Source organism: Polypterus senegalus, chromosome 3, assembly GCF_016835505.1.
Source record: "Polypterus senegalus isolate Bchr_013 chromosome 3, ASM1683550v1, whole genome shotgun sequence".
NCBI lineage: Eukaryota > Metazoa > Chordata > Cladistia > Polypteriformes > Polypteridae > Polypterus > Polypterus senegalus.
In genome coordinates this window covers 100410520-100437371 of record NC_053156.1, presented here as the reverse complement: position 1 = coordinate 100437371, position 26852 = coordinate 100410520, and the positions used below count along the sequence as shown (strand labels likewise).

Genomic DNA, 26852 nt, shown 5'->3' with positions numbered 1-26852 from the left:
AATTACCTTTGTTTTCATGTGTTTTGTAAGACATCACACTATTTTGAGCTTTACATCTTCAGAACGGTCTTTCTTCCTGCTCATACTGCATGAGAGCTTAATAATGTGGAAACAACCTCTTTAAGTGGGCCTACCTTTAATGAAGATCGCCTGGCAAACTAATTACAAAGCCTTCTGAGTTTGATACCAGTTATCCACAAAGAGATGTGAGAAGTAAAACATACAAAATCATTCACTGACAAACTAAAAATAAATTTTACTAAAATCGTACTGGTGTGTAATTTTGTATAATTTGGAACAGAGTGCACAACAATATTGTTCATAATAGCACATTTAAAATCCAATGGAACCTGTTGCAAAGCAAGTACACACTGTAAAAAAAAAAAAAAAAATAATAATAATGAACAGTTGCACACATTGACATCTGGTCCTCGTGGACATTTAATATCAGGCCAGGTGGTTGTTCAGTGTTTTTGTATTTATATTCCTTGATAGAATTTTCAAGGTAGGTGGTCTATTCAGTGTTCATGGTACTAGAGAGTGTCGACATCTTGCATGTTAAATATACACACAAATAAGAATTTAACTGTACTGCCTACACATGACAATAACATCCCATAATAATCCTAAAATCTGTCCAGCATTTGCAAACTTTCATGTAGTGTAAAATGATGAAATGTTTTGTGCCAAGTTATATGCCTCAAACTTTCTTTAGGGCTGCTGAAGAACCCTCCCAATTGTACTGTTGAGCTATCCCAGTGTTTCTCATGCTGAAAAGTAAACTTCTCCTTCGCTTCAGTTCTTCAGCAGAGTACAACAAGCTCTAATTGCAGTATTATTTGGTTCTGTCTGACATCCATTTTTCTTTCAGCTCTAAACACATTGTGCCAATTCTGTTACTCGCAAGCCCCCACCACCATACTTCACTGCAGGGACTATGTCTCTTGAGACATGGCTACTGTTCAATTTGCTTTTTTTTTATTTCTGGACAAAAAGCCAGTGACTTGCTTAGAATGCTCTTTAGTGTTCATTTTCATACTTACCTCTCCTGCTTACTGTATGAAAATGATCCCCAATTAGACTGGGGTTTTTATGTAGAAAATATCACTGCCCTATAGTGGTGCACAGGCAGAAGCTAAAGACAAGGCAGGAAGTCATATACATCATGGATCTGTGTAAGCAGAACAACAGACTTTAGCATCTGCTAACAAATAACTCTTCGTGACTTTTTTTCATGAGCACTGGAACAAGATATATCATTCATAATCTAACAACACATTTTATGGAGGATGCATATGTTTTTTTCAAAGCACCATATGTGATCACAGCAGGGAGGTAGGTGCCTTGTTTCCAGGTACATACTACGACTGGCAGTTCTGCTTCTCCTGTGCATAGCCACACTAATCTAGAACTCCGATCACTTCACTTATTGCACTGAGACGTGGCTTTTCACCCTTTTCATCTCTTTTGTCCTCTTTCCTTTTCAGCTCCACATCTAGAGGCTGAGTCATCTGAGTTTAAGTCACAAGCCACATGTTTTCCTTCACCTGCCCCCTTCTCACAGTTAAAATATTTAACAACAATTGTACTTATCCAGATTGTCTGAGCTAAAGGAGTCTGCCATCCCCAGGTAAAAAAAAAAAATAGTGCTGTGGTTGACTGTAACGCCCTGGACTCAAACCTTGGCCCAGCCATTGTCTGCCTGTCATGTTCAGGTTAGCAAAGGGTATCCTTCAGGTTTTCTTGTTTTTAGGCCCTGTGATCTTGTGGTTAGTAAAACAGACTTTTAACCCTAAGGCTGTGAGTTGAGTCCTCACGCCATACACAGGTCCCTTAACCGTAAACAAAACAGATGTAAACCACCACAATATGTCCCTTTAACCGTAAAAGCACTTTGAATTGAGGTACACTATAGAGCAGGGTACTCAATTATGGTCCTAAAGTTCCACAATGGTTGCAGTGTTTTGCTTTAACCAAATTTTTAAAAAGAACCCATTTATTTTCTAGTAAAGCAATATGTTTCTTGTTCTTACTTTTAATTAATGTGTTTGTTATGCCACAGAACCCTTAATTGCCTAGTTTAGTTTTAAGCAGCTACAATTAGGTTTTTAATTGTTGCCCATTTTCTTCACCAGCTCTCAATAATGAGATGCAAATGACAAAGGAACCACCAGCTGTCCAGCTAATGTGCTTCCATTTAAACCTGTGTACAAGTGTCATGAAATGTGTGTGTTAATACAATGTTTTGAAATAAGCGAGAGTGAATGGAAAGACCAAACAATACAAATATGATCCAGGTTACAAAACATATGGATAATGTTCTGAGAAAAAGAAAAATCTACAATGTGATAAACATTTGTCTTAAAAGAATGAAAGCACTAAAAAGCCATTTAATTCAATACCAAGTTTCACTGTTTGCTAGGCCTGACTGCTAATTACAAAACTGGTTGGAATGAAAATCTGCATCTCCTCTGACCCTCCAGAACTGGAGCTGCTATGGATAGACTTTGTATAAAGTAAAGCTTCCACTTAGGCTCAACAGTCAAAACAAGCTGTTTCTAAAATTTCTACCTTTCAACACTGAGTTAAACCTTTTTGTTTTGCAGATTCATGCTAGCGACATCTTCCCTCAATGTATTTATAATGTTAACCTTAAACAATCAACTTCTGCTGTGCTTCTGTGCAAATGTATGCTTATTCAGAAGTTTATTGTTTGATATACAACCTTCACACAACTGAATTATATTCCCTCATTCCTTAGCCACCCACAAAATGCCCAGAATTTAAACCCATTCATCAATTACATTACCTAATCTTTAACATAGGTTTAACAGCATCGCGGTAATTTAAATTCCACTTTACGTTTAATTAAACCAACCTATCATTTGAGGATACCATTCTCGATAGATTTAAGTGGTAAGAATGTATTTCCAGGCATGTGTACACATCATACAGTACTCTTCACAAGTATGACTTTGAGCACTGTCTTCATTCACACAGGCTGATATTACCACTCTCTGATAATTTCTTACAGATTATTAAGAACATCTTAACAGCAAATGGCTTTCAAGAGGTCTTCAGTAGATGGCCTGTCAGCAGTACTCTGGCTAGGATGAAAATAGATGACTTTGCCTTGTTCATCCAAAACAAAATCGCCACCAAACTGAAAGAAATTAAGAAATATCACTGAAATCAACATTGTGTAGTAGTATTTTATAACAAAAAACTAATTTTGAGGTTTTGTAGAGTCTCTAGATGTTCTACTAAAACAAAGATTACAAATTCACATTGTTTTACACAAGCAAACTAAATAATAACTATTAGTTATTATAACTAAAAACAACATTTGAACAGTGCCCCCATGCTAATGCTGGGCTTCAGGTTTTACTGCCGCAAATCAGAGTTGTTCCTGTCTAAACAATTCCTGATTATTATTTTTGTTTTACTTACTTTGGCTCTTCTCAGGTTGCATTAAAATAATGCAGTGCAGGATTTTTCTCTCCGCAGATATATTGACAATGTAAGAGTGGATAAGTCAATTTATTCAATTGAACGTTTTACAAACTTGTGTGTGCTTGCTAAAAGGGCCCTGGCTAAACTGTTTGATTTTTTCTTTAATTAATTTTGCAGAATTGCCACAAGTTGGTTTGCATATAGACAAGCAACTAAATATCAGACATACTGGTGTGTCATGCTTTTAAGTTACTCTCTTTTTAAAAGCTATTTTATGAAAAATAATATAGTGTTGAAGTAGAAATTGACTCACCACAATCCTATGTATCAAAACACATGTAAATAATGTATTGCTCAATATTATATTTTAAATTAATGTTATGTTTTGAGCACATAAACTAAAGATTGGATTCCTGAATAGGTATAACAGACACCATTTACAGTCTTCACTTTTGTAAGGTGCCTTACACAGTAAAATATGGGTACATTTCAAAGTAAATACCCAACTTTTAAGAAAAGCAAGTAGTTCAAATAAATGAAACAGTATGTGATTTTAATGAAACCTGGCACCTAATGCAACCATACAGGACATGTTTCTTATGGTAAAAGTTGGCACCTAAAACTTCATCCTGGATTTATCAGCCAGATTACCTGGTATATATCATCTGGAATCCCAAGAGGAGTGTGGGGGAACGGACGCCCTGAAGCTTTGTACTCGGCGTACAGGAACAAGCTACTGAAAGACCACACCTTTGTCAATCGCTTCAATCCAAAAGTGTGATAAATCTGAAATCAGAACATGAAGAGAAAAAAAATCAACAGGTAGTATGGTGTAGTAACTACGGTAAAACAGTGGACCATAAACCGCTGGGTTTCTGGTTCAGTTGCTGCCTTAATGTGTGACCATGTGGCCTATCTACAGTGGTGTGAAAAACTATTTGCCCCCTTCCTGATTTCTTATTCTTTTGCATGTTTGTCACACAAAATGTTTCTGATCATCAAACACATTTAACCATTAGTCAAATATAACACAAGTAAACACAAAATGCAGTTTTTAAATGATGGTTTTTATTATTTAGGGAGAAAAAATCCAAACCTACATGGCCCTGTGTGAAAAAGTAATTGCCCCCTGAACCTAATAACTGGTTGGGCCACCCTTAGCAGCAATAACTGCAATCAAGCGTTTGCGATAACTTGCAATGAGTCTTTTACAGCGCTCTGGAGGAATTTTGGCCCACTCATCTTTGCAGAATTGTTGTAATTCAGCTTTATTTGAGGGTTTTCTAGCATGAACCGCCTTTTTAAGGTCATGCCATAGCATCTCAATTGGATTCAGGTCAGGACTTTGACTAGGCCACTCCAAAGTCTTCATTTTGTTTTTCTTCAGCCATTCAGAGGTAGATTTGCTGGTGTGTTTTGGGTCATTGTCCTGTTGCAGCACCCAAGATCGCTTCAGCTTGAGTTGACGAACAGATGGCCGGACATTCTCCTTCAGGATTTTTTGGTAGACAGTAGAATTCATGGTTCCATCTATCACAGCAAGCCTTCCAGGTCCTGAAGCAGCAAGACAACCCCAGACCATCACACTACCACCACCATATTTTACTGTTGGTATGATGTTCTTTTTCTGAAATGCTGTGTTCCTTTTACGCCAGATGTAACGGGACATTTGCCTTCCAAAAAGTTCAACTTTTGTCTCATCAGTCCACAAGGTATTTTCCCAAAAGTCTTGGCAATCATTGAGATGTTTCTCAGCAAAATTGAGACGAGCCCTAATGTTCTTTTTGCTTAACAGTGGTTTGCGTCTTGGAAATCTGCCATGCAGGCCGTTTTTGCCCAGTCTCTTTCTTATGGTGGAGTCGTGAACACTGACCTTAATTGAGGCAAGTGAGGCCTGCAGTTCTTTAGACGTTGTCCTGGGGTCTTTTGTGACCTCTCGGATGAGTCGTCTCTGCGCTCTTGGGGTAATTTTGGTTGGCCGGCCACTCCTGGGAAGGTTCACCACTGTTTCATGTTTTTGCCATTTGTGGATAATGGCTCTCACTGTGGTTCACTGGAGTCCCAAAGCTTTAGAAATGGCTTTATAACCTTTACCAGACTGATAGATCTCAATTACTTCTGTTCTCATTTGTTCCTGAATTTCTTTGGATCTTGGCATGATGTCTAGCTTTTGAGGTGCTTTTGGTCTACTTCTCTGTGTCAGGCAGCTCCTATTTAAGTGATTTCTTGATTGAAACAGGTGTGGCAGTAATCAGGCCTGGGGGGTGGCTACGGAAATTGAACTCAGGTGTGATACACCACAGTTAGGTTATTTTTTAACAAGGATTTTTTTTTCTCCCTAAATAATAAAAACCATCATTTAAAAACTGCATTTTGTGTTTACTTGTGTTATATTTGACTAATGGTTAAATGTGTTTGATGATCAGAAACATTTTGTGTGACAAACATGCAAAAGAATAAGAAATCAGGAAGGGGGCAAATAGTTTTTCACACCACTGTATATTCAGTTGTAATGAATTCTGATTTTATAAACCTTCTTGGATGAAGGTATCACCTAAGTATACAATGACAATAAAGATTTACATTAGTTGTTGCCTTGAAATATGGAAACAGTTCTATTTTGGACCTTGTTTCAGACTTTTCAAAGTATCTTCACTTTGATCTCATTTCAGAATTTTCAAAGATGTACAACATCCATCCATCCTAACCCACCTATCCCAGCAAGCAACGGGCGCAGGGCAGCTACAATCCCTAGGCAGGGTATCAGTCCATCTCAGATACACAGCATTAAATACTGAATATAAATATTCAACCCATTAATTTCTGTGCACCAAAACACATGACAGTATTACACACATTACTATATTTTATATCTTAAAATTTAAAATCTTATAATCTGTAGACTTAGATGAATGTTATTGCTTTAAGCACATGCAGAAATCAATGCTTATTTCAAAAGGCACTGTTTATTGAGTAAACCATCATGAAGTATGTGCTGCACACCAATCAAGTAAACGCATGGAAGCAGTTTATCTCAGAAACACTTTCACAAACAAACAAAAATCACATGCACAGGAACAATTAAGAGTCATTGATTAACACATACTTTGTGAGAAGACACAGGACATATACGTGAGGAACACATGCAAACTTTATATCAGTGACAGGGCCAGAGCCAGAAATCAAATATTGGCATCTCCAGTTTTGAGGCCGGCTCCGTCACTCTGCCCTAATCTGAATCTCACTCTCTGCCTGTTAACAGGTGAATATTTTCCACATGTAACCTAAAATCTAGACTGCCGAGAAAGAACATGGTTGTTTGCCATTACTTCTTTAAAATATCAATTATTTTTAACAAATCAATAAATACTAATATTATCCTAATCCTAATAGTGTATATAATATTAGGAGGCTGGGCCATTTGAACACACTCAGTTCTTCTGAGGAGATGTCTTGTAGTGCAACTCATAACATTTTATACTGTTAGGAAGATGTGGCTACTAAATAAAGACCGCCTCTGGGTAATATTTGATCTGTGCCCATAATGCCTAGTAAACCTATCAAATATCAAATGTAAGAATGTATTAAAGGAGCAGAAATTCTTTAAGTTTCAAATTGACACTTTTTATAATGTCTATGTGTGAAGAATATTTAACGAGTTGTGGAGGGGTGACTCTCTGTAGTTATCTTATATGCGTCCATTACTTGCTATTTATCATAAAAAAGAAAAAGTGGGAAGGAAACTGTTGAAGTGGACACATTGTATTCCCTAAACAAAGCTGTAAACACGGTTAAGATGCACAGTTAAAGGAGGAAATTGTAGCTTGGGTTTAACTTTATAAAAATGGTAAATTTGTAGCACTGTGGGTTTTAATATGTATAATATAAACCTTTAAAGTGTTGACTTCACCTAACCCAAGGAGAATTGAGTGTCAATTTATATATCCAACTCCAGTAAATGAAATGGCTCCAGTTTAGTAAAAATCCAACAAACCCCCCACTCCCCCTCGCCTTATAGCACAAATGACATGCACTTACTGAGGGGGAATCAATTGCCTCCAACTAACCAAAATGCAGGTCAAGGCCTAGCACTGCTTTAAGATTAAAAAAAAAAATGGTGCTCATGTCCAAGTTTATTTGACGTTTTATATTTTCTGTAAAAAAAAAAAACTTTTTTTTTTCCACAGCAATAGACTGGGCCTTCATCCAGGGTTGAATGCCACCCTTTACTCAATGCTGACAGGATAGCAAACCCTAAAGTGAATTAAAAGATTCACAAATGGGACGGCTTTTTGATTATGTTACATATACATTGGTGCTAAAAACTCTGTGAATTTACATTTTTTACATTTCTGTATGCATACGACCTAAAATATCATCATTTCTTCCTATAATTAATGAAAAAAGGTAGGATGATAAAACAAATATCAAACAGAATATTAAACTTTTTCAATCATTTTTTCAACAAAATGATCCATGTATGTCATTGTGAGCCCATTTTGTAACTGTTGTGACCCCCTGAGCTGCAGAATCTAACTGAAGGTTGTGGGGGCCAGAGCCAATCTTGATAACATCAAGTGCCAGACCTTTGCAAGGCCCTCTTATGCACACATTGCACTCACCTGAGCAAATTTAAAATCATCAATTAATATAACAGACATATTTGAGATGTAGTAGGAAAGCTGGAGTACTTTAAATAAAATACATTTGGACACTGAAAGAATATGCAGAGTCCACAACAACTGGTTGTGGGATTTAAACACAGGAGGCTGAATTTGTGAGATAGCAGTGCTAACTAATCTACAACCTCTAACAGCAAACCTGAAATGCTGTAATTATGGCCAGTGACCATCTAAATATCCATTACTGAGTATAATCAATCTAATTCAGGGTCACAGGGTGCAACAGACTATATCGGAAGTGTCAAGGACAAGGTAGGACCCACTATCAGCTGCCTTGCTATTCATTCAGTGCCAGTTTGGAGTCAATTAACCTCGCCTGCATACCCCCAAAGTCACAGCCTGGGCTGAGATTTACACTCAGGAGTCTGGAGCTGTGAGACTGCAGCTGGAATGGGTGCAAGGGCAAGCTAAGTAGGAGAAGCTGCAGCCACTTTGGTATACATGGCCCACTTTCCATGTACTGACTTTTACTCTACGGTCTCCATATTGCACATTATTGCTATAACAGGGCACAACTATAGCAATACGCAGCTTCACTGGAATGCTTCTTTCATGTTTTACTGACAAATAAGTACTGCTGAATCCAAATTATGTTATTAACTTCAAGAATGATAAAAGTACATTTATCAATTGAATTGCTAAGTACTTTATTGTATAGTGTACTAACAAAGCATAATCAGAAAATAATGACAGTAGGGTGTAGTGATTTTTAACAACAAAGCTGCTGGTTCAGTTTTCAGCAGTGACTCACAGCGTGACCCTGAGCATGTCACTTAACTTGCCCGTGTCCAAATATAAAGAAAGAGAAGTATATCAACAACTGCAATGTGTCCTGATCCTCAAAATCATTTATGCAATAAAAACAATAACAAGTACTGCAAACCTTTCTATCTTCATCGAGCAGCATTTCATATTTACAAGACGTCTCCTGAAGCCAGTACAGTGCTCCCTCCTGACAGCCAAATGAAATTACCACAACATGCAGAGGTACAGCATCCAAAAGGTTCTATAAGAAAAATAAATAAAACAATTTTTATCTTACTAATATGCAACATTGCATTCACTGATTACCACAAAACTATGTGTATGCATGTATATGTGTGTGTGTATCTTTATTTTATATTTATATAAATACACACACAGTTATTTTGTGTTAAAATCATTGAAATTATTTTTTTACCTCATCAGAGAACATTAATACCTCCAGAAAGGGAAAGAGAAATCAACATTTTAGAATATTTTACAAGTGTATTAAAAATTATACACCGAAATATCATGTTGAAGCAAACACTCAAGATTCTTTGCCGTGACACTTGAAATTTGGCTCAGGAGCATCCTAGTCTATTTATCATCACTGAGATGTTTCAAAATCTGGTTTGGAGGCCACCTGTGGTCAACTGTAATATTTGCATGTGGTTAGGAAAGGCACATACCTGTCTCTATAAGGTCCCAAAGGGTCAATGTGTATCAGCGAAAAAACAAGTCACAAGCTCAAAGGAATTATATGCAGAACTTAGAGACAGGATTATGTTGAGTCACAGATCTGTGGAAAATTTCAAAAAGTGTCTGCAGCATTGAAAGTTCTCAAGAACACAGTAGCTTCTTTAATTCATTCATTCAAATTAATTCTTTACATTTATATAACACTTTCCTCACTACTCAAAGCAGTTTACATAGAGAGAGTGGGTGGAAAATTCAACCACCATCAATTTGTTTGAAGATGTTTGGAATAAACAATACTCTTCATAGAGTTGGCCACTCTCACAAACTGAGCAAGGAGCCTTGTAAGAAAGATGATCCAGAATCTTGCTAGCCATGTTCCTCTGTGGAGATGGGAGAAACTCCCACAAAGACCATCATCACTACAACACTCCAGGCAGACTGGCCAGGGGGGAACCTCTCCTTAGTAAAGGACACATGAAATCCTAGTTGTTTTTCACTGGCAGGAATGGGGAGACTAGACACAGTTGAAGGAAAGCTGAATAGACCAAAGTATAGACATTTCCTTAATGAGCACCTGCTCCAGAGCATTCTGGACCTCACAATGGGCCGAAGGTTCACTTTTTAATAGGACGAAGACCCTAAGCGCAAAGCAAAGACAACACAGAAGTGGGCTTGGGGACAATTCTGTGAATGTCTGTGGATGGCCCAGCCAGAACCTGGACTTGAACCCATTTGAACATCTCTAGAGAGACCTGAAAGTAGCTGTCCACTGACAGTCTGCATTCAACCTAACAAAACTTAGTAGTATCCACAGTGAAGGAAGGCAGAAAATCCCACTTTTTCCAGTAACACAGTATAAAATGGAAGATAGTCAAATGTAAATAAAAATCACATTTCTTTACTCTATTTTTGTACACATTTTTGGCTAGTTCATTTCTACACTTCTTGGTCATTTTCTACATGCTATATATATATATAAAAATAATTAACTTTCATACAAGATTGCTTTAGTTAATTTTTACATGCGATCAAAGCGTGAGGTGACATTTGAGTTAATGACATTCTCCAACCATCCATCTATTTACTTAAACTGCTTAATCCAAATTCTGGGCCACAGAAAAACACAGCCGATTTCAGCATTGTGTGAAAGGCAGGGCCACCTCAGGATGATTTTTTTTTCTTTTTTTCACAGAATGCCTTTCAGAGAGCGGATCACTTCAAGGTATTTTATGCCTTGGAAACAACAAGAAATATTTAAAAAAAAGCCTCATACAACATCCATTAATTTTCATATACAGTATCTATATAAGAAAAAACTAGGGGAGATTACAGACTCCTTTCTCCAAAATACGTAAGGTGATTGTCTACTGTTGTGTTACTTTTAAAAACTGCCATTGGCATTCCAAACTATTAGATGACAGCATCTTTGGGGATAGGTACACCCATGGACAACCACAGGGTATGCTGGGGGGTTTAGTACTGTAGAGCAACCCTGTGGGGCTCCCTGGGTGCCACTTGGGGGTGCTATCTTGGGCTATGCTCTGTGGTCTTCGGGACTTCCAACTGACCTGGAAGTGCTTCCATAGGGATATGCCCTGGCACCAGAAGTACCCCCAGGTCCAAGATAAAAGGAATCGCCTGCCAGGTGAGTTGGGAGGAGGGAGGATAAAGCTCACATAAAGATATGGAGGTGAGGAAAAGACAAAGGCAGATATTGTATGTGCATTGGAAGACCATTGTGAAGAATTTGTGTAAATAAATTACTTATTTTGACCCTAAGACTTGTGTTTATGTGGTGGTGTCTGATGTTTGAGATGCGGCAGCACCCTCTACTTGTCCACTCTTGATAATTTCAAATGGTCATTTACAAAAAAAGTGAAAAGGAAATAACTTCACAGACACTACAGGGTCCTTGTCTATTTCCCAGAATAATTAATACTGTACTAAAATCAGTTTAAATATCTCAAACCTGGTTCCTTTCAAGGTCTGCTATGTGATCACGTCAAGGCAGTCAAGCAAAATGCCTCAGTAAGACCAGCAGTGTCTTTGTGCCTCTTCTAAAGTAACTGCTCAGTTTTAGTTGTCTTAAAAAAAGAAAAAGAATAAAAGGTGATGAGACCCACTGAAACATGCATCTTCACTGTGCACAATATCAAAGTGAAACAGCATAACGACTACAAGATCAGTCTCTTCCTCTCTGATACAATGATAGGTACTGTTAGTCTTACAAGAACCGTTGTCAGTGTTTTTGTGATTGTTCTAGCCCTGTCTTGTTAAATGCTGGTCACTCCAACAGAAGATGTGTTATCACATACTGTAGTTCGGATGTTATTCTGTAAGTCCTGTGATTATACTTTCTTCTGCTTAGCCCCGTTTGTCAGTTTATTTTATTTCTTCTTTTATCTGGGCTCTCCTAAACTAAACTTATACTGATCATAGTTTTTAAGACAAATGCATTATTGTCATATCATATTTACTTTTTTGTATAGTACATTCTGCATAAGAAAAACATTGAAAATTTTAACATGCCAAAGAGGAAAAAATAATGCTTGCTTGAAAATATTTTTACTGGCATGCTGGCTCATATACTAATCTACTTTACTGTATATCTGTACTGTCTATATAAATAATGTTTTCTGTTAATGTCATTTTTGAGGGATTTCAAAGCAATGCTTTATTATTTAATACCAGAGTTATTTGCCGAACTATAATCTCAAAAAGTAGGTTTGCTTTTTTAAACGACAACAAAAAACCTTTCTGTTATTACGTGATAAGCTTCACTTACTCATTTGTTCTAGCATCTTTAAGCTGTAAATCTCCTGGAACATATCCTCCCAGCAGTACCATGGGGACACTAGGCGTATCACAGAGATTTAAGGATGAATCCAAATGCTGTAAAAACTCATCCCACTCCACCTGAGACAAGAAAACATTTACTGTGTTTACTGTTAAAATAATCTTAGTGTTGTTTTGTCTCATTTAAAAAGGGTCAGATTAATGACAATGATGGGATTTGGCCTCATTATGCTAGAAACGTAGAGATGTTATTCCCTGTACAGCTGCTGTCCTAGTAACCTAAGGCATTCAAGGATGAGCTGTACATGTTAAAACCTTTGTTTTTTTCTTTAAAGTTTAGGCTTCCTAATAAGGCAAAATATTATTAATTCATTAAACTAATACAAAATAACTGCTGTTGGTTTGAGTCTCTACTACTGAAATTAGGTTAAATTCCCTCAAAGTGCAGGTGGTCATGGTGGATCAGTACTTAGCATTGTAGTCCAACAACTGCAGCTTCCTGGACTCAGATTCTGCTGTCTGTGTGTTCCATGTCTGGGAAGGGTTTTCTCTTGACATTCCAGCTTTCTTCTTCAAAGATGTTACTGTTAGATTAACTGGTGATTCCCAACTGACCATATGCGGGAGGATGTGAATGTGTGTGTGGTAAGGCCCTATGACTGACTGTCAACCTGTTCAGTGTTGTACTCTACTTTATGCCCAATGATGCAGAGATAGCCTAATCACTCACCATAACTAATAAACTGATGTATATCAAGTAAATGATGCTCCATTGTACATTTAGCCTTTGTTGTCTTTTTTTCTGCTAAACCTGACTAAAAAGTCAATGATTTTATTAAGTACAGCTCTCTGGATTTATCCTGGTATGGCTTTAGAAATTTTCCTTATGGGTATTTTTTGCTTTTAATGTTAAAAAAAAGCAAAACTTCAAAACAACTTACCTCAAGTTGCAGTAATTCTTCAACATGATCACGCACATCTTCATCTCTGACCCCCACCAAAAAAAAGAAAACTAGGGTCACTTGAAAGTCACAATTTAACTATTGCATTCATGGGCCCAGGAGAGCAAGCCATCCTGAAAGGTACCAACTCTTCACTGGAAATTCACAATCACAGCACCATTCATTCTGATAGCTGATCTTTTGACAGTGAAAAGAACATAAAAAAAATCTTGGAGAAATCCTATTAAAAAAGTAGATTAAAATATGTGGCTTTTGTACTATAAGCATAAATGTAAGTATTCAATAATTAAAAATACATGGCCCATAAAAATAATACTAACTAAAATTCTGGAATATACCCAGAAAAGGATATTTCCAATGTCTTCATTTTACATGGTCAATTGAAACAATAAACTGTATATACTTTGTTACTTTCTAAGCATGTATCTACAGCTGGAATTTTAAAAATGTAGTAGTAGTTCTAGTTGTATTGTCACATGTATGGAATTTAATGAAATTCTTACTTGCATGTTGGTTAATGTAAGGACATGAGAAAAATCTTACTGAAAACAATGTTCCCACAATTTTTCAGCATCGCTTCTCTTTTTCACAGACAAGCTAAAATAAAAATGACACAAAGGACAGAAGACAGTTACTGAAACTGCAAAAATAAATTCCATCAGTACAGGGAGTGGTAAAAGGAATGCTCTCTTATGGCATTTCATCTCAACCAGTGAATCTCATCAAGTGGAGTGCATTTATTACAAATAATAAAACATACAAAGAAGGGAGAGCAGCTGCAATAGGTTGTGGAATTCCCTCATAGGCCCTGCATCCTGGGTTCAAACCCTGAGCCTGGGTATTGCCTTTATGAGATTCGTATATTCTTCCAATGTCTATAGAAGCTCTCCTATGGTTACTAAATGGGTAGACTACATACTCTAAACCACAGGTGTTGAACTCCAGGCCTGGAGGGCCGCAGCGGCTACAGGTTTTCATTCTAACCCTTTTCCTATTCAGTGACCTGTTTTCATTGCTAATTCACATTTTAATAACCCTGTTAGAAGGATTCATTCCTCTGAATTGATTCGTTTCCTCATTAAATGACAGCCAAACAGAAATGAGACGTGAAACGAGCTAACAGATGACCGGCTAAACTGGGGCTTCAAACTCCAACCAGTTTCTTAATGAGAAGCCAATTCTTGCTGTTAATTAAATTCGTTATTTAATTCCATGGCTTATTGTTGCTCTCGTTCTGTCACAGCTGACATTTCCAAAACTGTTGATTTTCTGTTTTTCATAAGAACAAGTGTTTTGGTGAGTGTAGAGATCAATAGTGATGGGCGGAGTGAAGCCTCATGAAGCATCAAAACGTTTGAAGCAATTGTGTCGGAAATCGTATCGAAGCTTCGAAGCATTTGACACTCACCTCTTTAGTGACCCCTCCTGGCCATTTTCATTAACATTACACAAACTCATGATCCACTTCAATGACGTCTGTTATAACTCTTATTGCTTTTATTTTTCGCTGCTACAGACTGACAACGAAGAGAAGGGTTCGTCAGCAACTTCTAGTGTCTGATGTCTAAAAATATAAATATATATATATAACTAACGCCGACAAGCAGAATGCACTATACGATAGCAAGAGTTAAAATAAGACGCCTCACGCATGGATTCCCGGCTCTTTCAATTAGTATTTACCTTTGCACTGTATCATTATAATCGCTCCTGTTATTAGTATTAGAATTAACCCTCATCTTTTCTTGAGATCACATTTAATAGCCTTAAATGTTTTCCTTGGTTTGACTTAATTAAAATGGAGTAGACGGAAAATAAAGGTTTATCCCTGTACTTTGCCATGATATAGGTAAGCACATTTGAGAAAGAAAAGGTGAAATCCTTAAATCAGTTGTTATTATTCGATCAAGTATTGAAATATTTCATTTATTAGTACTTTACAATATTTTGTGGAGCACGAAAGTAACGAATTAGCTACAACGAAATGACGCCGTCAATGGCACAATTAACTAAGGTGGTTGCTTTTCAAATTCTGAACGTAGTGCTAGCCCGAGTTCGATCCCACTTAAAGACTCATCAAAATTAACAATAATAAAAAAAATGATCAGAATTGAAATCTTTATAACCAATTTGAACTAAATAATTTTGAGAGATACTGTGGAAGGATCGCATAAGAGATCTGTTCGGGAATCACCAAAATCACCATCAAAACGCGATGTCTAATTGCGGATGGCAGCTCACATATTTACATTAATGCATTTCTATTCATTGCCATTTGACATCCATGAACCCTCCATTGAATAAGGCAGTGGTTCTCAACCTGTTGGGCGCGAAGTAACAAAAAGGGGGCGCGAAGATGTGAAAAAAGAAAACATCTGTTGGAACCAAAACAAATTAACTTAAACTACATTCTGATAATAGAACAATAAATACTGTATAGAGTTAGATAAATGTCGATAAAAGTTAAGTAGGTATAATCAAATATGCATCTACATTTCAAAAAATGTTGGGGGGGGGGCGCGATTAAAACTGTTATGAAAACTCTGGTTGCAAATACTTAAAGGTTGAGAAACGCTGGAATAAGGTGATAACAAAGCCACTGTGGTAGATCAGGTTGAATTTGCTCTGCTGCACCAAACATTCAAAGGTGTCAATCCAGAGCACATCAGAGAGGCTGAGAGACACGACGCAGATCAGTCACCGGCACAGACACACACGGGCACTCCAAGGTGAGCAGTGCACATATCAAGGTCGGCATTAAAGATTGAGTGCTGAGGCAACAAAAGCAGCGGATAAACACATCTGGACCTGCTGTTGAAAAAGCATTTGCTTTTAACAGCAGCATCCCTCCCTGGTGAACACATCTTCAAGGTCCGGACAGGTGATCAGTAAAAGTTTTTAGTCACAGCACAGTGCAATAATAAAACATTTCCTAAAACACATAGTTGTCCAGTCTGTATCATTCCTAAGCAATCTTCCAGTAATAGAGGCGCAATCCCAGTTACTAACACATTAACACTCAAAGCAAGAACACATTCCACCTTATCAATTTAATATTTAAAAATTTAAACCGCTAAACCCGCCATCAACAACTACAAAAACAGTTGAAATCGTTACTCAAATATTTTTTGTTATAGACATAAAACAAGATGCACGTTTCCATTTGATATATCTTTACTAGTGTTCTCGCCTTGTTCGCTCCCGGTCCACGCTGGAATTTGCTGTTTAATAAAAAAAAGAAAGAAAATCAGACTCTTTTGGGTCATAATTTACAGGAGTGGACGTGGGACCCGAACCCACGTATGCTTTAGTATGAAGCGGTAACGCTACCGCTGCACCACTACTATTTTCAGGAGGATGGTATATAATGTATGTTTTTTAATGTATACATGTATGTATGTAGTGAAGACGAAAACAATTATGTATAGATGTATACTATATGACATACCTTCAGTGTTGCATGAAAACGTTGAGGCGAAGAATGGATATTTAGGAGAGTATTATAGTGAGAGATGTGTCGTCACCCGTATTGCTAAAGCTCTTCTTTGCAGCATTATGCATTCAACAAGTCGGCGTTTGTATGATGTATAATTTATAATTTTATTTTTGCCACAACGTATAATCGGGCACGATCATTTAACATGTATTGATCATCTACAAACTTTCATTTCAATGGGAATTCTGTTGAGTTTTTTAACTCTGTTGATGCCATATGTAGCCTACTTCAAACGGGAGCTCGTTGAACAAATAATGAGTGGAAGCTTTGCAGAGTACTGAGATTGCGTCATGACGAGCTTTGAACGGGTCTCCGAAGCCTCAGACATGCGTACTAGTTAGATGATGACGGAGCTACCGAAGCCTCAGACATGCGTACTACTGAGATGATGACGAGGCAACTGAAGCCTCAGACATGCATACAAATGAGATTGCGTCATGACAGGCTTTGAACGGGGCACCGAAGCCTCAGACATGCGTACTACTGAGATGATGACGAGGCAACTGAAGCCTCAGACATGCGTACAAATGAGATTGCGTCATGACAGGCTTTGAACGGGCACGAAGCCTCAGACATGCGTACTACTGAGATGATGACGCGCTACTGAAGCCTCAGACATGCGTACAAATGAGATTGCGTCATGACAGGCTTTGAACGGGCATCAAGCCTCAGACATGCGTACTACTGAGATGATGACGGGCTACTGAAGCCTCAGACATGCGTAGTACCGAGATTGGATCATGATAGGGCTTCGAGCAGACATGGTCACTGGTTACTGAATCTTTGTAAAGCCTCAGCACACTGAAAGGCATTGACCTCTTAATTTTGAGAGTCTATCTGACACTTAACTCTCTAGTTATATTTTGTAATTCGTATTGACATTACACATTTCAGTTGATATGGTTAAGCTACAATTCAGGTAGTTGCTGAGAATTAATTATTGTTCTTGTGGATTGCTGTGATTTCCTTTGTCTGATACATAGTGTCAAAGATATATTGTCATATATTAACTTTATATATATATGAAAAGATTAGGTAAATCGTTCAACCTTTTATGGAACACTTAATTTTGTTCAAAACCGCACGTCATATAGTATACATCTATACATATAATTTTTTCGTCTTCATTAGGAGAATACAACAATGATACTCTCGTATCAATTAAACCATTTTAACGTGCATATGTCAAACAACATATTTCATCCGCCGCAGTAAGAACAGTAGTAGTAGTTCAGTTGTGCAGAGCTCGTTAATTATCCGGATTAGGTGGCTCAGTGGTGTTGTCGCTCAGGTTCGTGTCGCTGATCCTCCTCTTGTGAAAGTTTTTTTTCTATTCCTCCATTTAACAAGCTTGGACGGATAGTGAGCGAATCGAGCTATCGAGGGAAGGTTGGGCCACCGTAGTCGGGCAGGTGGCACACGCCCCTAATTATATTGTGTATGTAAAGAGTTTCACTGTAAAATGTAATAAGCTTCATATTTGTGTGTTTGGAGACCCAGGTGTCGTACTGAATTTGTATTGTAGAAAAATATACTACTGTCCATTATGCCTAAATGTGTCTTTTCGTGTCTGATCGCTATATGGCACTTCCAACTTGGGACAATTCGCTATAAACAGTTTCAGCCAACCTTCTAAACATGCAGAACGACAGTGTGAACCTTAATTGTGCGGCGCAGCATCTTCGTTTCAGTCAGTCATTGTCCTGTTAGACTATTTACTGTTAAGTGCTGCTTGAGCTACCGTTTATAGTACAACAGGTGGCCTACGTAGTTCTTAAATCGATATTGAAATGCACACACAAGTCTCCTAAATTATTTATTGAAATGCCTACATTTACAGTGTCCGTTTTAGGAAGTCGTAGTTTTTACTTGTTCCCGTTATTAGGAATTATAATTTCTCAGTGTCACATATTATTCGTTACTACTCGCGAGTCCCGTATCATTGAGATTCTGTTTTATATTCTGTATAAGGAAACTTTTTAAAAGTAGCGTTGATTAAACTGACTATAGCAGACTTGTCATCTTCTTAAAATGATTTTATCGATTTGATATTGACAATTAATCATTAGGTCAAACATCAAGGAGGATTTGAGTTAGCATGGACTGCACTGTTTCTTTTTTCGTGACATCGTGTCAGTAGAGAGTGCGTCACGTTAACAATGCATTCTGTCCTAAGTGACAGCGCACACACTTTTTTATATTTCCTAAAGGCCAATGTGTCTCAATTTTCTCATTAATATATTTTGACAGTGTCTTTTAGTGAGAATGATTATAAACATATTACCTGTGTTCATTTCCCATGTAGATCTGTAACGTTTGGTGAGTATAAATAAAAAGTAACAACACATATAATAGTTATGTTGCATTGTTTATGATTAACAAAATTCATCGTTTATCTGAAATGTTCTACGTATACAGTCGATTTATTCCACTTCTGAAGGTGTACATTGTCGGTATTACTTTATTACATGTTATTACTTTAACATGGCCTTTTATAACTTCACTTTAACTTAATACTGATACTCTGTATGTTCAATTCTTCATAATAACTATTCACAGTGGCTCCAAAATCCATACTGACCCCAACTCTCTCTTCTGTTTCTTTTTCCGGTGGCCTGCGCCACCACCACCTACTCGAAGCATCCTGATGCACCAACATTGATGGACTGAAAGCCAGAAGTCTACGTGACCATCATCATCAGGTCCTTCCATGAAAACCCTAAATACAAAGAGGACTGTTTCATTTATGTTAGGTAGATTGCCCAGAGGGGACTGGGCAGTCTCGTGGTCTGGAACCCCTACAGATTTTATTTTTTTCTCCAGCCTTTGGAGTTTTTTTTTTTTCTGTCCACCCTGGCCATCGGACCTTACTTATTCTATGTTAATTAATGTTGACTTATGTTTATTTTTATTGTGTCTTCTATTTTTCTATTCATTTTGTAAAGCACTTTGAGCTACATTTTTTTGTATGAACATGTGCTATATAAATAAATGTTGATTGATAGATTGAATGATATTCTCCATTGCATTTGCTCCCGAGTGTAACGTGTGCCAGTGTAACCGAGGGATGGCAGACGAGCTCACGTAATGGGTGACAAGGCACATTCTCATCCTGATGTCCAGGCTCTTGTCATAAATATTCCCATCTTGTGCTTTTCTCGTTCCTGCAAGTTTACTATTATTATTGGACATGTAGAGGAAATGTGTTTTATTTTATGTCTATGAAAGGAAGGACGGTAAAGCCTTGAATGAAACTGAGTGTTGATGCTTTGGGTAACAAGACAGGTTAAGGAGCAGAGAACATTGAATGTGATATTGACTGCGGGGGATTGTGTAACTGGAAGATGGTTTAAGAATACAGAAACGGCAAAAACTTAGTCTTTCAGTAATTCTATTTACATCAATTATTTACTCTGTTGTGCTGCACTTCGGAAGATTACTTATTTACCCCCCCAGCGCAGCCTTTGATAAGATGAATTCACAACTAAAGGAATGTTCATGACAAAGTCAGGTGCTTTTTTGAAAGTTTGGCTCCAGATGTGCTTATCCAGCTTCTCCTTCTTCTCAGTACTTGAGTGATCTTTACGTTCACCTTTGGATGAATTTGCAAAGTTTCTTTACAACTTTTTTGTCTCATTAACGCAGAAATCCCAAGGCTTTCCTAAAATTGCAGAAGACACTGTTGATGGCGCTGATTCTGTTTTAAAGACAATTGTGATTAGTTATGCAGAACACGCTTTTACTCACATTGCTTTTTGGAAATCAATAATACAAATCGGCAACAGATCTGGGAATCACTGAATAGTAAAACGTTTAATGAGGAATGTCTTGCGCATATACTGGTGTAATGACCACGTCGGCTTTAGTGAAGCATTTCTTAGCCTCTGTGATATGATCGACATGGGGTAGAATAGATTCTGGATTGTTACAATACGTGCTACCTTACGCAAAATATGCTCATCGATTTGTTACAGATTCTTGGTGGACACAATTCCACACCGAGGAAAAAGGTGCCCCATGTAAATCGTTCATAATGTCTCCAAAATATATTTGTTAACTTTCAAACAAGTACTACTTAACTGTTTTATACAAAATCCTTATTTCAACATATGCGAGCCCCAACTAGGATTTGAACTCGGTTAGCGTATTTTATCAATATAACACAGACAACCGCTATTTACGCTTTGAGCCAAAGCACTTCAGCAGACTAGTTACTGACCAAATCGACTGCTGACTGCGCGGATATCAATGACGTCATTACGCTAGCGTGCTCAAAATCACGTGACGGGCGCATTTGAAGCAAGCCTCGAAGCGGTGCTTCGATCTCCAGTGCTTCGATAGCTCGACACAGTGTCGAAACCTGAGTATAGAGCGCCCATCACTAGAGATCAACCTTACTGAGACCTTCACCTTTCTTTATTTTCAGATATTGTGTGATGTGGCGACTTGTTTTGTGTCTCATTATTGTTTGGCTGCTAATTAAGGAAAAAGAAACAACTAAAGGGCCTGAGTCAAGTTAATTAAAAGAAGTAATTAGCAGCAAAAACTGGTCACTAATTAAGAAGATGGTTAGAATGAAATCCTGCAGCCACTGCGGCCCTCCAGGACTGAAGTTTGACACCCCTGCTCTAAACTTATAGTATCTTCTTATTTAATTTTAATTTGCTTTTTCTTTGCTAGGAACTATTTTTTGACATCTTCCACAGCACTCTGAGTGACATCCTTTTTATGAAAAGGTGCTATAGAAATAAATGTAGTTGTACCTGCGAATTTCAGTAAACAGACTCCATGCTTACTGGATGGTTAAAACACTGTACTTGATTGTATACAGCATCTTTATAAAGTGAATTCCAATTCCTTTCATGTGCATTTTACAATATTTAAAATCCATAGCCGGACCCATTCATGCACCCCAGGAGAATTTAGAAATGACAGTCAAGGAGGAGTAAAAACAAAATGCCTCTTAAGGCTAGTAAAGGAAAACAAGCATGCTCCTGCACCTCATGGAGTGGCCTTTAACTAATGTTTAAGTTAAAATCTTTCAAAAGATTAGGTGCTAAACCCCAAGGTTAAACTCTGGTTCCACTCCCCACATTTTTATTATATAACTGTACACAGTATTTTTTTTTAGCAGTTGTAATAAAGCGCGATCATGTGGCCCTTGATGTGTTCACAGCCCAGAGACACAGGACATGAAAAAACTTAATTAAGGAATCTAGTGTTTAAATGAAACAGACACTCATTTTTCAACGTTAACTACCAGCCAAGTCCCCAATACTACTAAATACTGCCAAACATTTACTTTTAATAATCCACATCACTAATGAATTATGTGCTCTATATTCATAATATTACCAGTTTTTTAAAGGCTGGAGCAATAGTTTCACGGTGTCTTCTACTGTATTAAAATCCTCTTGCAGCACATGCATAAAGAAGGTGTGTTAACGCTTCAGGGAGTATGTTAACAAGATATAAAGAAATAACTGTAATAACTGTTACAAATTAAACAACATGTCCAAACAGAATATTTTTCCAGGAAAACAAAAACACACATTAGTTTTGTAGATAGGTTTTCTTAAATATTTTTAGTAATGTCCTGTCTACACCTCACAGTTATAGTGTGTGATCACCACAGATACAAGTTTTTACTTTTCAAGAACTGGTAATTAAATATTTCTTAGACACTATTCCCTACAAGGCTTTTCAGATGTGATTCAAGCAGGGTGGCACAGCAGTAAAGTTTTGAGCACTCACACATCTGATTTCCTGGGTTTCAATCTTGCGGCCAGTTTACTATCTTTGTGAATGTGTCTACATGGGGTTCTTATCTGGGTAGTTTGCTTTTTCTCCCATATTCCAAAGACATGCAGTGATTCTAACTTTCTGTATAAGCAGGCTGAATCCCCCACATAATCTTGAACTTCATCACCCAGGTTCGAGGGTGCCTACCTAAGTTGTCACTTTATCCTATATCTACAATAAAATATGGCAAACTGTGACTGCTGTTGCTGGTATCATTAACCACCAACACCTCAAGAACACTGGATGTAATTGTTAACTTCAGTACAGCAGCAGTAAACTGTTTCAAATGGGGTGATGATATCACAATACCACAAATATGCAACAAATAGACAAGCAGGCTTGATTTTTACATAGTACAAACATTTAAAAATGACTATCCAGAAACTGAAGAAATGTATTACAACCTGAACACAACTTACAAAAAGTGAAATGCTCACATCTAAGACTGGAATTACTACTTACTATAGTGAAATAAAAATGTAAAATGGTCTATTAAATCTTAATAAACTAAAAGTTTGTTGCACATTTTGTTATTACCTGTATATCAAAAAATTTACCCAAGGAGCAAAGCTATACAAATAAAGATTAATTTGAGCCTCTATGGCTTTGTACAAGCAAAGGCCCACAGTGTGTCCAAGGTCTCCACAAGTGTCTGATATCTCAAAGTTTTCAGTCTGCATAATTAGACTGAACATTTCCAGCTTTCACGCAATATATATATATATATTATGTGTCTATTATTCCAAACACTCTGAATCTACAGAATTGAAATCTATTAATTTATATAAAATGTTGGTGTTTCAATGACATTAACGTGGGACGTACATATACAATATATTACCTTGTAAGAAAGTTTGCACCGGCATCAGTAAATCCAAACAAAATGTTAAGATTGTTTAAAGCAAAATCTTTCAACAAACCTAAAAAGGAAAAAGAATATAGAGTAAGACAAAAGAAGGTCATTTAGAAGACCAGTTCTAATTTAAATCATGATTTCCTAACAGGGCACACAGTGGTTAGCGTTACTACTGCTTTACATTTAAGCAGAGCTTTAAGGTCAAAGGAATTTCTCGTTAAGATTTTATTTAAGATCTTGTTATGTCCTGTGGCCTGGCTCTGCTTGCTTTCGGCACATTCTCCCTGTGCTTGCATAGATATTGTATAAACTCTCCAGCTTACTTGCATATTTCTAGAAAATTAACAAATGGATGGAAGGATATTATTCTGACAGTTCATATGACCAAAAAGGGTGAACACATTTTTTTGACCTGAACTATGAAGGTCTTTGTTTGAAGTATAGATCCATCCATTTTCCAACCCGCTGAATCCGAACACAGGGTCACGGGGGTCTGCTGGAGCCAAACCCAGCCAACACAGGGCACAAGGCAGGAACCAATCCCGGGCAGGGTGACAACCCACCGCAGGACACACACAAACACACCCACACACCAAGCACACCCAAGGGCCAAATTTTGAATTGCCAATCCACCTAACCTACATGTCTTTGGACTGTGGGAGGAAACCCACGCAGACACAGGGAGAACATGCAAACTCCACGCAGGAAGGACCCGGGTCCCCTAACCACGAGGCAGCAGCGCTGCTCACTGCGCCACCCTTGAAGTATAGATATCTAACCTAAATACTATACCACTTGCTATAAAAAACTCAATGGAAACTATAGACACTACATTTTTCATGTTATTTACACAATTCAAATACACACATTTTTCAAACTATTTTAGCTGAAGGCAATGTCCTTATAAACTGCTATAGGGACATACTTTACTTACTTATATTCTACCCTGTCATACTATTGTTTACACAAGATCTCTACTTGCTGTGAAGAAAGAAACACATAAGGATTCCACAGAAAAAAATAATGCAATGAATTTTTGATAAAACGTAATTACTTTCTTTTCATTTTGCTGTCATGAATGAAACTCCGAAAAAACATTTCTTCTGAAATCAGAACCTTAGCCGCTTCAGAGTAAATATGGTAAGTTTTCAGGGTCTTGTTAAACACTTGCTCTTTTGCGCCATACACTGGCACTGTAAGCTGCTGGAGTTGCCTTTTTTCAGTTTAAAAAACAAGGCTTGAGTTAACACCACATGTTTCTAGGGCATATGTATGTTTCAATTATGAACAAATACCTGATTTAGAAACTACTGAATTTATCTTATAATTATATGCTTTTAATACATCATTATAAGTTAAAGCTTTTGTGACCCTAAAATGGAATAAGCTGGATCACAAAATGATAATTGGATGGATAGTAGTAAGTTTATTTTCATTCACACAATAGTGGAAGCCATTCAAGAATCCCATTTTACGGTTTATGCATGACAATAAATGAACCTCATCTCATATTATTTTCTTAACCGCTTTCCTGGTGGGTGTCACAGTGCAAATTCAATTAATTGTATGGCAGGACTTTTACCAAAACGTTAGTTAAAAACCACAGTTACTCAAAGTTTCTAGGAGGTGAGCAGTCCCAAAAACCTTCTAATCGAGTAAAACTCACTCATCATCATTTCCTCACATAACCTAACTCTCATTTAACTTAATGCGAGCTCAAGAATATCAATGGTGAGAGGGATAGAAAAGTGATATAGCAGCATTTTCGTGAATATCACATTATTAAACGTGCCAAACAGATTGGTTTTCACATACTTGGTAAAACAGTAAAGAATTAATGCATTTGTTAACATATGATCTTAGTCGGAAGTCTATTTCAACACCATTTAATCGTTCAGAATTATTCATTTTATAAAACATTTGGGAAACTTCATTCACACCCTCAAATGCAAAAGAAAGCCCAACTGATGTCACGTTTACTCGTAGATACAGTGAACTGTCTTTCTCGAGCTTTTTTTTTTTTTTTTTGTTAAAGTAAGCATTCAGGAAAAATTAAAAACTTATTCGTACCTATTTTTCAACTGCCGTATAATCTGGAAGGCGCAGAAGGATATAAAATGCCCTTAATATTAGCGCGTCTGACTACTGTTTACATGTTAACTGCAACAGTTATTACAATACAATGTTCCGTAACACACTGTCAACAGCTTCGCGTTAAATAATACAATTGTTAAAAAATTTAGTGCTAATAAAGTTTTAAATTTACGAGAAAGACTTCACTTCCCAAGAGAACGTTATTACAAAGTACCCGGATGGCAGGCACCGCTGATCGGGAGAGTAGCATCCATGGATAGTATTGGATCGGGCAGCGACACGATAGGCTTGATGTTTCACAGGTAGTGTTTTGGAGATATTTAAAGACTACAATTACAATACGCGCAGAGTGTGACTATAAAGTGTTAACTTTTCAGAAAGCATGAGTTTGTCAATCACAGAATTTGAACATTTTGGTACGTGTTTCTTGCATCTTAAATGTTAAGTACTAAGCAGCAGGTGTTCGATAAAAAAAAATCCAAAAGCTAAGAAGACAAAAAGCAATACAGTGACGAAATCGGCAAATTAAAGTGTTCAGCCTTGCCTCCTGACTTCTGCCCATTTACACAAATGTAAACGTCGCTTGCAAATAGTAATGAACAATCGGCACCTTCCGGATTATATAGGTCAACTTAATCCTGTGCAGTAAAACTTTCGGTTAACGTACTACAGACACCGAAGTTACAACTAAATTTTAAATGATAACAACAGAGCAGGTACGCATTCACATGCAAGGAATTGTCGGTTTCAACGGTATGTTGCCCTGCAAAGTTCATGAGTTAAAACAAATTTTGATTTTCTTCGTACTTATTCACGTACCACGCCTGCTTTCTTCATTTACACTTTGTAACAATTCGCGTCCACGAGAAACCAGGTGAGTTAACGCTTGTAGAAGCTGTAGTTTCTGCAACTCTCCTACTTCCGCCATGATTTTCTCTAATTTTATGGCAGCGCCACCTATTGTCCACGCGGACGTTTTGCACAGCGATTCTGGTTTAGCTGGCTTTTTTAGTCTTTTGTTCATTGCGATTGTAATTTAGATAATGAGAACTTTTTAAATATTTACACGATAGCATGCCATTCAGCCTATCATAGTTGACCAGTCCTATTCACATAACTCTTCCAAAATAACAAGTCCAGTTTTGACGGACCCTAAAGTTCTACTGTCTTCCAAACTACTTGGTAACCTATTCCGTGCATCGGTGGTTCTCTATGTGAAGAAAAACTTTAAAATGTTTGTGTGAAATTTACCTGTAATAAGTTTCCAA

General features: G+C 37.3%; 1 protein-coding gene across 1 annotated transcript; it reads right to left on the bottom strand.

Moving 5' to 3' along the window:
* Positions 1-231: 231 nt before the first annotated feature.
* On the bottom strand, positions 232-26623 carry selenol (selenoprotein L). The gene is made up of 9 exons (XM_039747671.1): positions 26404-26623; positions 23476-23554; positions 13880-13933; positions 13316-13361; positions 12364-12494; positions 11548-11662; positions 9019-9141; positions 4105-4239; positions 232-3163 (listed from the first exon to the last, which is right to left on the bottom strand). Exons 1-6 carry the CDS (start codon positions 26606-26608, stop codon positions 11590-11592), a joined length of 588 nt encoding a protein of 195 aa, XP_039603605.1. The 5' UTR covers positions 26609-26623; the 3' UTR covers positions 232-3163; positions 4105-4239; positions 9019-9141; positions 11548-11589.
* Between the last annotated feature and the right edge of the window lie 229 nt (positions 26624-26852).